Source organism: Physella acuta, unplaced genomic scaffold, assembly GCF_028476545.2.
Source record: "Physella acuta isolate Inbredline_101_S28 unplaced genomic scaffold, ASM2847654v3 ptg000256l, whole genome shotgun sequence".
Lineage (NCBI taxonomy): Eukaryota > Metazoa > Mollusca > Gastropoda > Physidae > Physella > Physella acuta.
The window spans coordinates 1,251,373-1,265,000 of NW_026731775.1; the positions used below are offsets into that span (position 1 = coordinate 1,251,373).

At 38.2% G+C, this 13,628-nt stretch overlaps 1 protein-coding gene across 3 annotated transcripts in view; it reads left to right on the plus strand.

The window, feature by feature from the left end:
* The first annotated feature begins 1,039 nt into the window (after window positions 1-1,039).
* LOC131938721 (tolloid-like protein 1) overlaps window positions 1,040-13,628 on the plus strand; it is a 61,785-nt gene continuing 49,196 nt past the window's right edge. For all 3 annotated transcript variants that reach the window (XM_059296853.1, XM_059296855.1, XM_059296854.1), the window contains exons 1-3: window positions 1,040-1,262; window positions 5,353-5,502; window positions 13,210-13,342. In XM_059296853.1, the coding sequence (XP_059152836.1) occupies window positions 5,358-5,502; window positions 13,210-13,342 (278 nt within the window). In that variant the 5' untranslated portion in view covers window positions 1,040-1,262; window positions 5,353-5,357. The remainder of the gene's footprint in view (window positions 1,263-5,352; window positions 5,503-13,209; window positions 13,343-13,628) is intronic.

Genomic DNA, 13,628 nt, shown 5'->3' on the forward strand with positions numbered 1-13,628 from the left:
TCTAAATGCTAGCAGTTATAGGATCACATATGAAATACTTCAGTAGTTGGCCATCTCAATGCTAGCAGTTATAGGATCAAATATGAAATACTTCAGTAGTTGGCCATCTCAATGCTAGCAGTTATAGGATCACATATGAAATACTTCAGTAGTTGGCCATCTCAATGCTAGCAGTTATAGGATCACATATGAAATACTTCAGTAGTTGGCCATCTCAATGCTAGCAGTTATAGGATCACATATGAAATACTTCAGTAGTTGGCCATCTCAATGCTAGCAGTTATAGGATCACATATGAAATACTTCGGTAGTTGGCCATCTAAATGCTAGTAGTTATAGGATCACATATGAAATACTTTGGTAGTTGGCCATCTCAATGCTAGTAGTTATAGGATCACATATGAAATACTTCAGTAGTTGGCCATCTCAATGCTAGCAGTTATAGTGTCATTAAAAATGACATTTGTTTCACTGGCAAACAATGTTAATGGCTGTCATTAACTCGGACACATGCACGAGCAAGTCACGTGTGCTGGGCTGATAGAACTAAGCTAAGTGTGTCATTAACTTGGACACATGTACCACAAAATCACGTGTGCTATGCTGATAGTTCTTGATGCAACTCGTTTAATGACAGAACTATTGCTTTTTCTTTCAATTCAAAAGGTTTAATTGATCGAGTATGGTCAGCTTAATAATGTTATAAATAAATAAATAAATAAATAAATTAAAAAAAAAAAAAAAATATATATATATATATATATATATATATATATATATATATATATATATATATATATATATATATATATATATATATATTTCTTTTGTTGTGGACTAAATTTGAAGACACCTTATACTCTAGCATCAAGCAGGCGTCTGGTGCAGCAGACATTTGGCTGTGGCAATAACTATGTGAGGTGCACTGCTCTCTTGTTCCGCTTCGGTCAGTAACATGGCCATTTTTTTCCCCGCAACGTGTCGCAGACGGCACGAGCGGCATGCTGCAGGCGGCGAGTCGGTGCCAGACGTCGTGAGCTGACGTGTAGACGAGAGAAGATGCTTACAGGCAAGATCTGAGCGAGTTCCAAGCCGCTCACTTAATATGATAGTCTCTAACGTAAGACTTGCTGTGTCGCTGTCTCAGTCGTTAACACGGTGTTGTGATAGCGAAACCACGAGACGCCAGTTTTCTTGATATGCTCGACAGACTGGACTACTAAATCTTTCAGATAGTGGATGCTGTGTTGCTGCTATCTGAGGTATACACACGTTATACGGTTTCATTTATAGAGTTACACATTCTCAATATGTGTTTTCATGTTGTAGTACACACTTCATATGGAGTATTTTGTTTTAGTACAAATAATTTCCTACGGAATGTCTTGACGATATTAACAGACACTTGTACTGGTTATACATACTTTATTGGCTTAATCTGTATACTAGTTATACATACTTTGTGCTGGCTATAAATACTTTATATGCTTATCTGTATGGCAGTTATACACATTTTTGTTCGCTATACATACTTTATTTGCTTAATCTGTATGCTAGTTATACCAGTGGCGTAGCGAGGTCGGGTGTCACCCGGTGCGGCACTTAATGGTGTCACCCCCCCCCAGAGGCATAGAGACCCTACCCAGGGACAAACTTCCAAATTTTCTATTTGCACACCCCCTTCAAACTCTCGATTTGCACCCCCCCTCAAGTTTTCGATTTGCAACCCCCCCCCTCAAACTTTCGATTTGCACCCCCCCCCCACTCAAGTTTTCGATTTGCACCCCCCCCCCTCGAGTTTTTCTCTATATATTTTGCTATTTTTTGCCTTGGTGTCACCCCCCTAAATGGTGTCACCCGGTGCGGTCCGCACCCCCCGCCCCCCCCCCTCGCTACGCCCCTGAGTTATACATATTTTATGCCGGTTATACATACTAAATTTGCTTCGTCTGTATGCTAGGTATACACACTCTATGTGGATTTTTTTTATGTAAGTTACAATTTGTCCAAGCTTTTGACTCTAGGCTGACGTATTAAAATATATCATCTTTCCCGTTCGTACCCAAGGTACACAAGGCAGATGAAGTAGATTTCATCTTCTTCTAATATCTCGGCATACAAGGGGATAGTGTGATCAGCACTATGCCCGACCGCCTTTGTGAGTCAGGTACCCATCAGATCTGGGTGGACTCAAGCAGTCGTTTGCTCTAGCATTGGACCACGTCCCACTCCCAACATGTCCGACGATGACCATTGCCCATATTGAACAAATTATGTCAAGAACGACCACTCTGCCCCACAAGTCATGGCCTGATATTTTCATTACACTGTAAAGTGAGCAGATCATATTAGATCAATCTACACGGTACATCTTCAACACAGCCTGCAATAAAACCTTTAATGACGTGTTATGCAAACTGTAGAAATGCCTTCAATCATTCATTCATTCATTCATTCAATCGTTCACTCATTCAGTAATTCATTCATTCATTCAATCAGTTATAGTAGCAGACGCTGTAAAAACATCAGAGATAGATGTTTTAGTCAGGTGTACATTAATAACATTGTACTCTACACCCACCTATAACATTACACTCTACACCCGCCTATATCTATAACATTACACTCTACACCCACCTATAACATTACACTCTACACCCGCCTATAACATTGCACTCTACACCCGCCTATAACATTTCACTACACCTGCCTATAACATTACACTATACCCGCCTATAACATTACACTATACCCGCCTATAACATTGCACTCTACACCCGCCTATAACATTTCACTACACCTGCCTATAACATTACACTATACCCGCCTATAACATTTCACTACACCTGCCTATAACATTACACTCCACACACGCTTATAACATTACACTCTACACCCACCTATAACATTACACTCTACACCCACTATTCACATTACACTCTACACCCGCCTATAACATTGCACTACACAAACCTATAAAATTACACTCTACACCCGCCTATAACATTGCACTACATAAACCTATAAAATTACACTCTACACCCACCTATAACATTGCACTACATAAACCTATAAAATTACACTCTACACCCGCCTATAACATTACACTACACCCGCCTATAACATTACACTCTACACCCGCCTATAACATTGCACTCTACACCCGCCTATAACATTACACTACACCCGCTTTAACATTGCACCTTAACACTCCAGATAACATTGCACTCTACACCCGCCTATAACATTGCACTCTACACCCGCCTAAACCATTACACTACACCTGCCTATAACATTGCACTCTAAACACTCCAGATAACATTGCACTCTACAGTCGCCTATATCTATAACATTGCACCCTACACCCGCCTATATCTATAACGTAATATAACCAATAAATAAAGCGAGAGTGATTTTCCCTAAACTTTCTCGAATATACTAATGGAACATATAGATAAAAGAGTTGCGCACACAACGTATGTACAATAGTGAGGAATATTATCGAAAACGATATTTGACATTAATCTTTTTAATATGTTTTAGCAGTGTGCGTGTATTTAATATTTTCTTGACGTTATGCGAAAGAGTAAAAACAGTGGTATTTATAAAATAACCTTATGTCGTTATATAAACAAACCCTACTTATCAACCATACTGCGGTGCACTGAAAAGCACTGCATGGTGCGATGTTTACTTTTATGGTTCCAAAATCTATAGCGATGACAGAAGGAAGGAAGGACTGACACACTACTTGCCCGCCTATATTATATATATATATATATATATATATATATATATATATATATATATATATATATATATATATATATATATATATATATATATATATATATATATATATATGTAGACGGTCTCACAAACTTTTAATTGACTATTTCGTAATTTCCAAATTCAACCAGTTTCATTGCATACGAAATAGGTTCTAACTAATTTCCCCACTGTTTTAAAAATCGTCTCTATCTCATTGTATGCATACCAAACATTGTGATAAGTGTAACTTAAACTTATATTTTCAGGGTTTGTTGTCTTTTTTTTTCTTTTTTTTTTTTTTTTTTTTTTTTTTTTTGCATTTATATCGTTTTTACTTTCTCGTATATACGAAGTATAGAGAAAGTATTGTAATCGTGCACAAAAATCACTTGAAATTTTAACAATTTTCACCGTATTACACCTCAGTCCTTCATCACATCCGAAGTATAGAGGACTTATTTAAATCGGGCAAAAATTATCAATCCAGATTTATCAAAATTAAGAGGTTTTATGCGTAATCCAGTCTGAAAAACTGGGCTTTGCAATTCTGTCCGTATGTCTGTGTGTCTGTGTGTGTGTCTGTCTGTCTGTCTGTCCGTGTGTAAACACGATAACTTGAGTACCGTTACAGCTAGGTTGATGAAATTTCATATAGAAGTATTTTATCAAAATCGTAGATCCGTATCAACTTTTGAGCGATTTCCCATAAACGGAATTGGTATTTTTTCTACTTTGAATTTTTCAAAAGCCTATAACTTGAGTACTATTTCAGATAGATAAATGAAATTTCACATATAAGTAAAAGATCTAATTCTCTACCTTCTGTCAAATTTTGAGTAATTTCCGTTGACCGAAAGTAGTAATTTACGCTACTTCCGATTTCTCAAAAAACTAATGTAAATTTTTAAAGTACTAATAATATTGCGCACTATTATGCACTTTTTATTTGTCGTTCAGTTGGTGTGCAATGCTTTTGTCTACGAGATTTTATTCTATTTTCAAATCTTTAAGTATTTAAAATGGATTAAAAATCATGTCTATAGCCCGGTTTCCCATCCCCTGTTGTTTTATATAAGAATATTCGAGAAAGTTTAGGGGAGATCACTCCCGGTTTATTTGTTATGCCATCTCTATTCTATATGTATGCCATTCTTTAGTATAACTTATTTTTATAACAATAAAGGGAAACAATAAAATTGCTTTTTAATTTTCTTAGTACAAAATTATTTAAAAGAAATGTACGGACTACTAGACCAAAGAAGAGCAATAAGTTTTGGGTGTGTTGTGAATGTTTCCCTATATTTAACACTACATCTCATGCAGGTTTGTTTTCTTCTACACATCTACTGAACAGCCACTACTGCAGTAGATCTGTTCATTTTTACAAGTCCACTAGCCTGTCAAAGTGCAAGTAAAAAAACATTTCACTGTCGGATTTGGGCCCCAAAAATGCAGGGCCCCCTCATATCATATATATGATCTTTTTGTTGTAAAAATGCCCATCATATTATGTATAATTATATATTTAGGTATGTACATGAGTAATTATAAACATATATTTTCTCATTTCTATCAACCCAGGAACTATGGCGATGTGGCAGAATGAAAAAAAGACATGTACACAGATAACTATTGTCTTAATCTTAACGGTAATGACAAATGTTAGGGTCGCTGGGTATATTGATCTAGATAAAACGTCTGATGATATTTATATGGATCCTTGTAAAGCAGGTAAAACTTTTTTATATGTCTATATATCTATCAACATAGATCTACCTACATATGCTTATGACTGTATCAGTGTTTCTTCCAGACTTTTTTCATGAAATTGGGGGGGGGGGCACTGTTAAAACGTGCTAACGATAGAGAAAACATCGCTATATCCAACTATTTTATTAACAGACTATACATAAACATCGTTGATATTAAGTCTGCAGTGATTAAAGCTTATACACATACATGCACACGTATGTGGCATATATTTCAATTATAGGCTTGTGTAGGCATATATATATATATATATATATATATATATATATATATATATATATATATATATATATATATATATATATATATATATATATAAACCTATTTTCTTCGGGGGAAGGGGTGATACTACGAAGTGCCGCACCGAGTGACATCCGACATAGCGACGCCACTGCATAGAAGTGCATACTTTATCAATAGAACATTAACAAATAGTTTCAAACATGTAAATTAAACATTTATACTATGAATAACATATATATAATAAAGTATAAATAATTAAAATAAAATAAATGAACCACGAAGTAGCGAGGGATGATTATAGAGATGTAGGCCTCTACAAAGTTAAGCAACCCAAGCTTGAGCTTTCATATGGTCACTGATTGTGTAATCATCTAAATCTCACATACCGGAGTATGACACACCTTTATCAAATACTTCTAGAATTTCTTGATCTTCCTTTTATGGCATCTTTATAAAAGAAGCCTCCGATACAATTTAGTACATAAAATAATGCAAGTCAGCAATTTAGATCTTATCTACTGAGTTAATGTAAGATCACCCAAAGTATATAACATCAAATCCCAAAGTATCATACGATGGAAAATACAGCACACCTAATCTTTCAAACAAACGATATAAAATCAAGCCTAAACTATAATATAATAGGATATAGCATCATAATTAAATTTAAGACAAAGTAATTTAACATAAAGCTAAAAGAAACGTTGAATGAAGATGACATCCAGTTTAAACTGAAGAAACTACACAGTATCTGATTTTCCACATCTTCTCCACAATAAGAACGTTTTATGGCAAGATCGGTCTTTTAATTTACTTTAAAAATAGTTTCAGCTCTTTAGAAATCACACAGTGTGTAACTTGTCTTAATAGTTTTAGCTTAACTAAAGCTTAAGATGAAAAAAACTCAACTATTTTCAAATTTGTGGCAGTTTTTTTTTTAAATGAAGCAAGAGTATATTGTTGCTCACTTGGAGTTTTAAAAAAATGATTTCGGTACATAAGCCCCTAATACAAGCATGCTACTCTAGTTATCTGCCCACAAGTCTCTAGTACCAGCCTGCTACTTTAGTTATCTACCCAAATACCTCTATTACAAGCCTGCTACTTTAGTTATCTGCCCAAAAGCCCTTAGTACCAGCCCGCTACTCTAGTTATCTGCCCACAAGTCTCAGTACCAGCCCGCTACTCTAGTTATCTGCCCTCCATTACAAACCTACTACTTTAGTTATCTGCTACAAAACTCTAGCACAAGCCTATTATTCAGTTATCTGCCCACAAGCCTCTAGTAAAAGCCTACTACTTCAGTTATCTGCCCACAAGCCTCTAGTAAAAGCCTACTACTTCAGTTATCTGCCCACAAGCCTCTAGTAAAACAGTCGCCTACTACCCCAGTCATCTAATTAGTCCATTCTTTGAACAGGCGTTATCGACCCAACGCTTCTACTACGGTCAGTGACCAACGCTTTAAACAGTGGGCCTTGAAACTTTCTGTATACCATGGTCAGTAACCAACTCTTTAAACAGAGGGCATTGAAACTTTCTGTATACCATGGTCAGTAACAAACGCTTTAAACAGAGGCCTTGAAACTTTCTGTATACCATGGTCAGTGACCAACGCTTTAAACAGTGGGCCTTGAAACTTTCTGTATACCATGGTCAGTAACCAACGCTTTAAACAGAGGGCCTTGAAACTTTCTGTATACCATGGTCAATAACCAACGCTTTAAACAGAGGGCCTTGAAACTTTCTGTATACCATGGTCAGTAACCAACGCTTTAAACAGAGGGCCTTGAAACTTTCTGTATACCATGGTCAGTGACCAACGCTTTAAACAGTGGGCCTTGAAACTTTCTGTTCTGTATACCATGGTCAGTGACCAAAGCTTTAAACAGAGGGCCTTGAAACTTTCTGTATACCATGGTCAGTAACCAACGCTTTAAACAGAGGGCCTTGAAACTTTCTGTATACCATGGTCAGTGACCAACTCTTTAAACAGAGGGCCTTGAAACTTTCTGTATACCATGGTCAGTGACCAACGCTTTAAACAGAGGGCCTTGAAACTTTCTGTTCTGTATACCATGGTCAGTGACCAACGCTTTAAACAGAGGGCCTTGAAACTTTCTGTATACCATGGTCAGTAACCAACTCTTTAAACAGAGGGCCTTGAAACTTTCTGTATACCATGGTCAGTGACCAACGCTTTAAACAGAGGGCCTTGAAACTTTCTGTTCTGTATACCATGGTCAATAACCAACGCTTTAAACAGAGGGCCTTGAAACTTTCTGTATACCATGGTCAGTAACCAACGCTTTAAACAGAGGGCCTTGAAACTTTCTGTTCTGTATACCATGGTCAGTGACCAACGCTTTAAACAGAGGGCCTTGAAACTTTCTGTATACCATGGTCAGTAACCAACGCTTTAAACAGAGGCCTTGAAACTTTCTGTATACCATGGTCAGTGACCAGCGCTTTAAACAGAGGGCCTTGAAACTTTCTGTATACCATGGTCAGTAACCAACGCTTTAAACAGAGGGCCTTGAAACTTTCTGTATACCATGGTCAGTGACCAACGCTTTAAACAGAGGGCCTTGAAACTTTCTGTATACCATGGTCAGTAACCAACGCTTTAAACAGTGGGCCTTGAAACTTTCTGTATACCATGGTCAGTAACCAACTCTTTAAACAGAGGGCCTTGAAACTTTCTGTATACCATGGTCAGTGACCAACGCTTTAAACAGAGGGCCTTGAAACTTTCTGTATACCATGGTCAGTGACCAACGCTTTAAACAGAGGGCCTTGAAACTTTCTGTTCTGTATACCATGGTCAGTAACCAACGCATTAAACAGAGGGCCTTGAAACTTTCTGTATACCATGGTCAGTGACCAACGCTTTAAACAGTGGGTCTTGAAACTTTTTGTATACCATGGTCAGCAACCAACGATTTAAACAGAGGGCCTTGAAACTTTCTGTATACCATGGTCAGTGACCAACGCTTTAAACGGAGGGCCTTGAAACTTTCTGTTCTGTATACCATGGTCAGTAACCAACGCTTTAAACAGAGGGCCTTGAAACTTTCTGTTCTGTATACCATGGTCAGTGACCAACGCTTTAAACAGAGGGCCTTGAAACTTTCTGTATACCATGGTCAGTGACCAACGCTTTAAACAGAGGGCCTTGAAACTTTCTGTATACCATGGTCAGTAACCAACGCTTTAAACAGAGGGCCTTGAAACTTTCTGTATACCATGGTCAGTAACCAACGCTTTAAACGGAGGGCCTTGAAACTTTCTGTTCTGTATACCATGGTCAGTAACCAACTCTTTAAACAGATGGCCTTGAAACTTTCTGTATACCATGGTCAGTGACCAAAGCTTTAAACAGAGGGCCTTGAAACTTTCTGTATACCATGGTCAGTAACCAACGCTTTAAACAGAGGGCCTTGAAACTTTCTGTATACCATGGTCAGTGACCAACGCTTTAAACAGAGGGCCTTGAAACTTTCTGTATACCATGGTCAGTGACCAACGCTTTAAACAGAGGGCCTTGAAACTTTCTGTTCTGTATACCATGGTCAGTGACCAACGCTTTAAACAGAGGGCCTTGAAACTTTCTGTTCTGTATACCATGGTCAGTAACCAACGCTTTAAACAGAGGCCTTGAAACTTTCTGTATACCATGGTCAGTGACCAACTCTTTAAACAGAGGGCCTTGAAACTTTCTGTATACCATGGTCAGTGACCAACGCTTTAAACAGAGGGCCTTGAAACTTTCTGTATACCATGGTCAGTGACCAACGCTTTAAACAGAGGGCCTTGAAACTTTCTGTATACCATGGTCAGTGACCAACGCTTTAAACAGAGGGCCTTGAAACTTTCTGTTCTGTATACCATGGTCAGTGACCAACGCTTTAAACAGAGGGCCTTGAAACTTTCTGTATACCATGGTCAGTAACCAACGCTTTAAACAGAGGGCCTTGAAACTTTCTGTATACCATGGTCAGTGACAAACGCTTTAAACAGAGGCCTTGAAACTTTCTGTATACCATGGTCAGTAACCAACGCTTTAAACAGAGGGCCTTGAAACTTTCTGTATACCATGGTCAGTGACCAACGCTTTAAACAGAGGGCCTTGAAACTTTCTGTTCTGTATACCATGGTCAGTGACCAACGCTTTAAACAGAGGGCCTTGAAACTTTCTGTATACCATGGTCAGTAACCAACGCTTTAAACAGAGGGCCTTGAAACTTTCTGTATACCATGGTCAGTGACAAACGCTTTAAACAGAGGCCTTGAAACTTTCTGTATACCATGGTCAGTAACCAACGCTTTAAACAGAGGGCCTTGAAACTTTCTGTATACCATGGTCAGTGACCAACGCTTTAAACAGAGGGCCTTGAAACTTTCTGTATACCATGGTCAGTGACCAACGCTTTAAACAGAGGGCCTTGAAACTTTCTGTATACCATGGTCAGTAACCAACGCTTTAAACAGAGGGCCTTGAAACTTTCTGTATACCATGGTCAGTGACCAACCTGCAATAAATAAGGCGTTGAAACTTGATCGAAGAAAATCGTCCGGGTCCAATTTGCTTACATGTTTCTTACTAGATGTTAAATTAAACAGCATTGTATCTGTTCCTAATATTTGTTAACAATAAACTGTCAATTGTATTTATCGTTTTAAAGTACTTTTCAAAGTAAAATTAAATTATAAAACCTACCGTACACACAATGATTTTTATGTAGAAGCTTTGTTGAATCTACTGAAGAAGAAATGATTTGAGTACATTTTTCTGTCTGGGGTGGTGGTGGGGGGGGGGGGGGTGACAAAGCCTAGCGGAAATATTGATTCGGTCACTCGGGGAGAGTCATTTCCCCCGCCTAAACATTTCATTACTTTATCAGCCGGGGGCTGGGTAGAGAATTATTTATAAAATATTCTACAATATATTTATTATAAGAAACAGACCGTGTAGTCTTAATGTGACGTCTGTGATATAAGTCTTAAAGTGACGTCTGTGATATAAGTCTTAAAGTGACGTCTGTGATACACGTCTTAATGTGACGTCTGTGATACACATCTTAATGTGACGTTTGTGATACACGTCTTAATGTGACGACTGGGATACACGTCTTAATGTGACGTTTGTGAAACACGTCTTAATGTGACTTTTATGATACACGTCTTAATGTGACGTTTGTGATACACGTCTTAATGTGACGTCTGTGACGCACGTCTTAAAGTGACGTCTGTGATACACGTCTTTATATGACGTTTGTGACGCACGTCTTAATGTAACGTTTGTGTTTTTGCGGGTTTCCATGATAACCAAAAAAAAATTGTTTTCGAACTCTGTTTTTCTCTTCAAAACTTACTTTTATGTGCCAAACTAAATTTTTTAAAATTTTCCTTTTTAAAAAAACTAAGTATATCCCCATAAACAGACTTTGGAATTGTTTAATAGAATTTCAGAAAACAGTAATTTGAATTGTATCGTGTGATGTAGAGGGTTACTTTTTTCTATTGTTTCCCCGTCCCTCTGCAGAACTGCAGTCGGACATTACCCCCTGTCAATTACCTACCTGCAGTCGGACATTAGCCCCTGTCAATTACCTACCTGCAGTCGGACATTAGCCCCTGTCAATTGCCTACCTCCTAGAACTGCAGTCGGACATTACCCCCTGTCAATTACCTACCTGCAGTCGGACATTAGCCCCTGTCAATTACCTGCTTCCTAGAACTGAAGTCGGACATTACCCCCTGTCAATTACCTACCTGCAGTCGGACATTACCCCCTGTCAATTACCTACCTGCAGTCAAACATTACCCCTTGTCAATTACCTACCTCTTAGAACTGCAGTCGGACATTACCCCCTGTCAATTACCTACCTGCAGTCGGGCATTACCCCCTGTCAATTACCTACCTGAAGTCGGACATTACCCCTTGTCAATTACCTACCTCCTAAAACTGCAGTCGGACATTACCCCCTGTCAATTACCTACCTGCAGTCAAATATTACCCTCTGTCTATTACCTACCTTCAGTCGGACATTACCCCCTGTCAATAAGGCTGGTAAGTAGGTGACCAACCAGTTCTATGGTTAGGGTGAAGGCTAAGAAAAATCAAATGATTTTAGTTAGGAACAGAGCGGGGGATGGATATGGGGGGAAAACGAGGATAATATGTATTGATATAGTATGTATTCTGTAGTGGGATAATTACTCAGGGAGGTAACTGAGCGGAGGTGATTGAGCGGGAGCCAATGATTGAATGGGGGAGTTCTTCAGACTTTAAATTGGCGATCCTCTAAATAATATTTAACATTGAATGGGTACTGGTCTCTTTATTTTTATTGTGGATATAGAGCATGTTGTGTACAATGTTGAGTTCCACTCTCTTATATTAATTTCATTGTTTAGTTTTCGTCATTTCAACGTGAATCTGTGCGATTGTTTGCGATGAAGGTGTACAAAGCTATATACTATTACATGATACTGTTCCCATATTTTTTGATATTTTAATTGTATCACAGTTGTTGCTCACCAGTAGAGTGAAAGTAAGTAGCCAACGGTTTTCTGTTGAATGATATGACTCGTAGTATACAAGAATGGCAGGTGATGTGTATGTTAAACTGTCCAGTCCAGTACACATGTGCGTGTTGGTGCTTTCAGTGGAGCAGATTTTTATTGTTTATTTAAACGCACTTGCATGTTTCAGTACACATTTAAATTTATACACGGCTATAAATGGCTGGAGCAAAGCCTTACCGATAACAGCTAGTATAACATAAACTAAAAGTACACCATAAGTAATGCGTTGATGAAATCCTTATAAAAAGCTGCGTCATGGGTACGAAAGTACATACACACACACACACACACACATATATATATATATATATATATATATATATATATATATATATATATATATATATATATATATATATATATATATATATATATATATATCCTGAGCAGTGGTGTAGCGAGGTTGGGTGTCACCCGGTGCGACACGTAATGGTGTCACCCCCCATAGGCGTAGCGACCCTTCCCGGGGACAAACTTTCAACTTTCGATTTGCACCCCGTCCTCTAACTTTCGATTAGCACCTCTTAAAAGACTATTTAACACTCGAATTAATCACTTAATTAAGTGGAATTATCATTTTTCTCTACATATTTTGCTATTTTTTGCCTTGGTGTCACTCCCCTAAATGGTGTCACCCGGTGCGGTCCGCACCCCCCCCCCCCCCTCGCTACGCCACTGATCCTGAGTTTTTACTGTTGTTATTTTCACTCTTTATTTCTTGCACTTCTAGATAATTTAACATTTAAAGTTGTACATGTGGAATGTACTCAGCCAGACATTATTTTTAAAAATATTGTTAAATTTAAATTGGCTTTTTTTTTTTGTTGCTGACAGCTGGATTCTGGGGTGACATAGCGCTGGATGAAGAAGAATATAGGCCAAGAAAGAAGAATATGCTTGGTGAAAGCTTAATTATTAGTAACGAGAGCAGATTTGAACTTCAAGTAGATCACCCGAACATACACAGGTAGGCTGTGTAAAGTTGGTTGTAGATCACCCAAACAACACAGGTAGGCCGTGTAAAGTTGGTTGTAGATCACCCAAACAACACAGGTAGGCCGTGTAAAGTTGGTTGTAGATCACCCAAACAACACAGGTAGGCCGTGTAAAGTTGGTTGTAGATCACCCAAACAACACAGGTAGGCCGTGTAAAGTTGGTTGTAGATCACCCAAACAACACAGGTAGGCCGTGTAAAGTTGGTTGTAGATCACCCAAACAACACAGGTAGGCCGTGTAAAGTTGGTTGTAGATC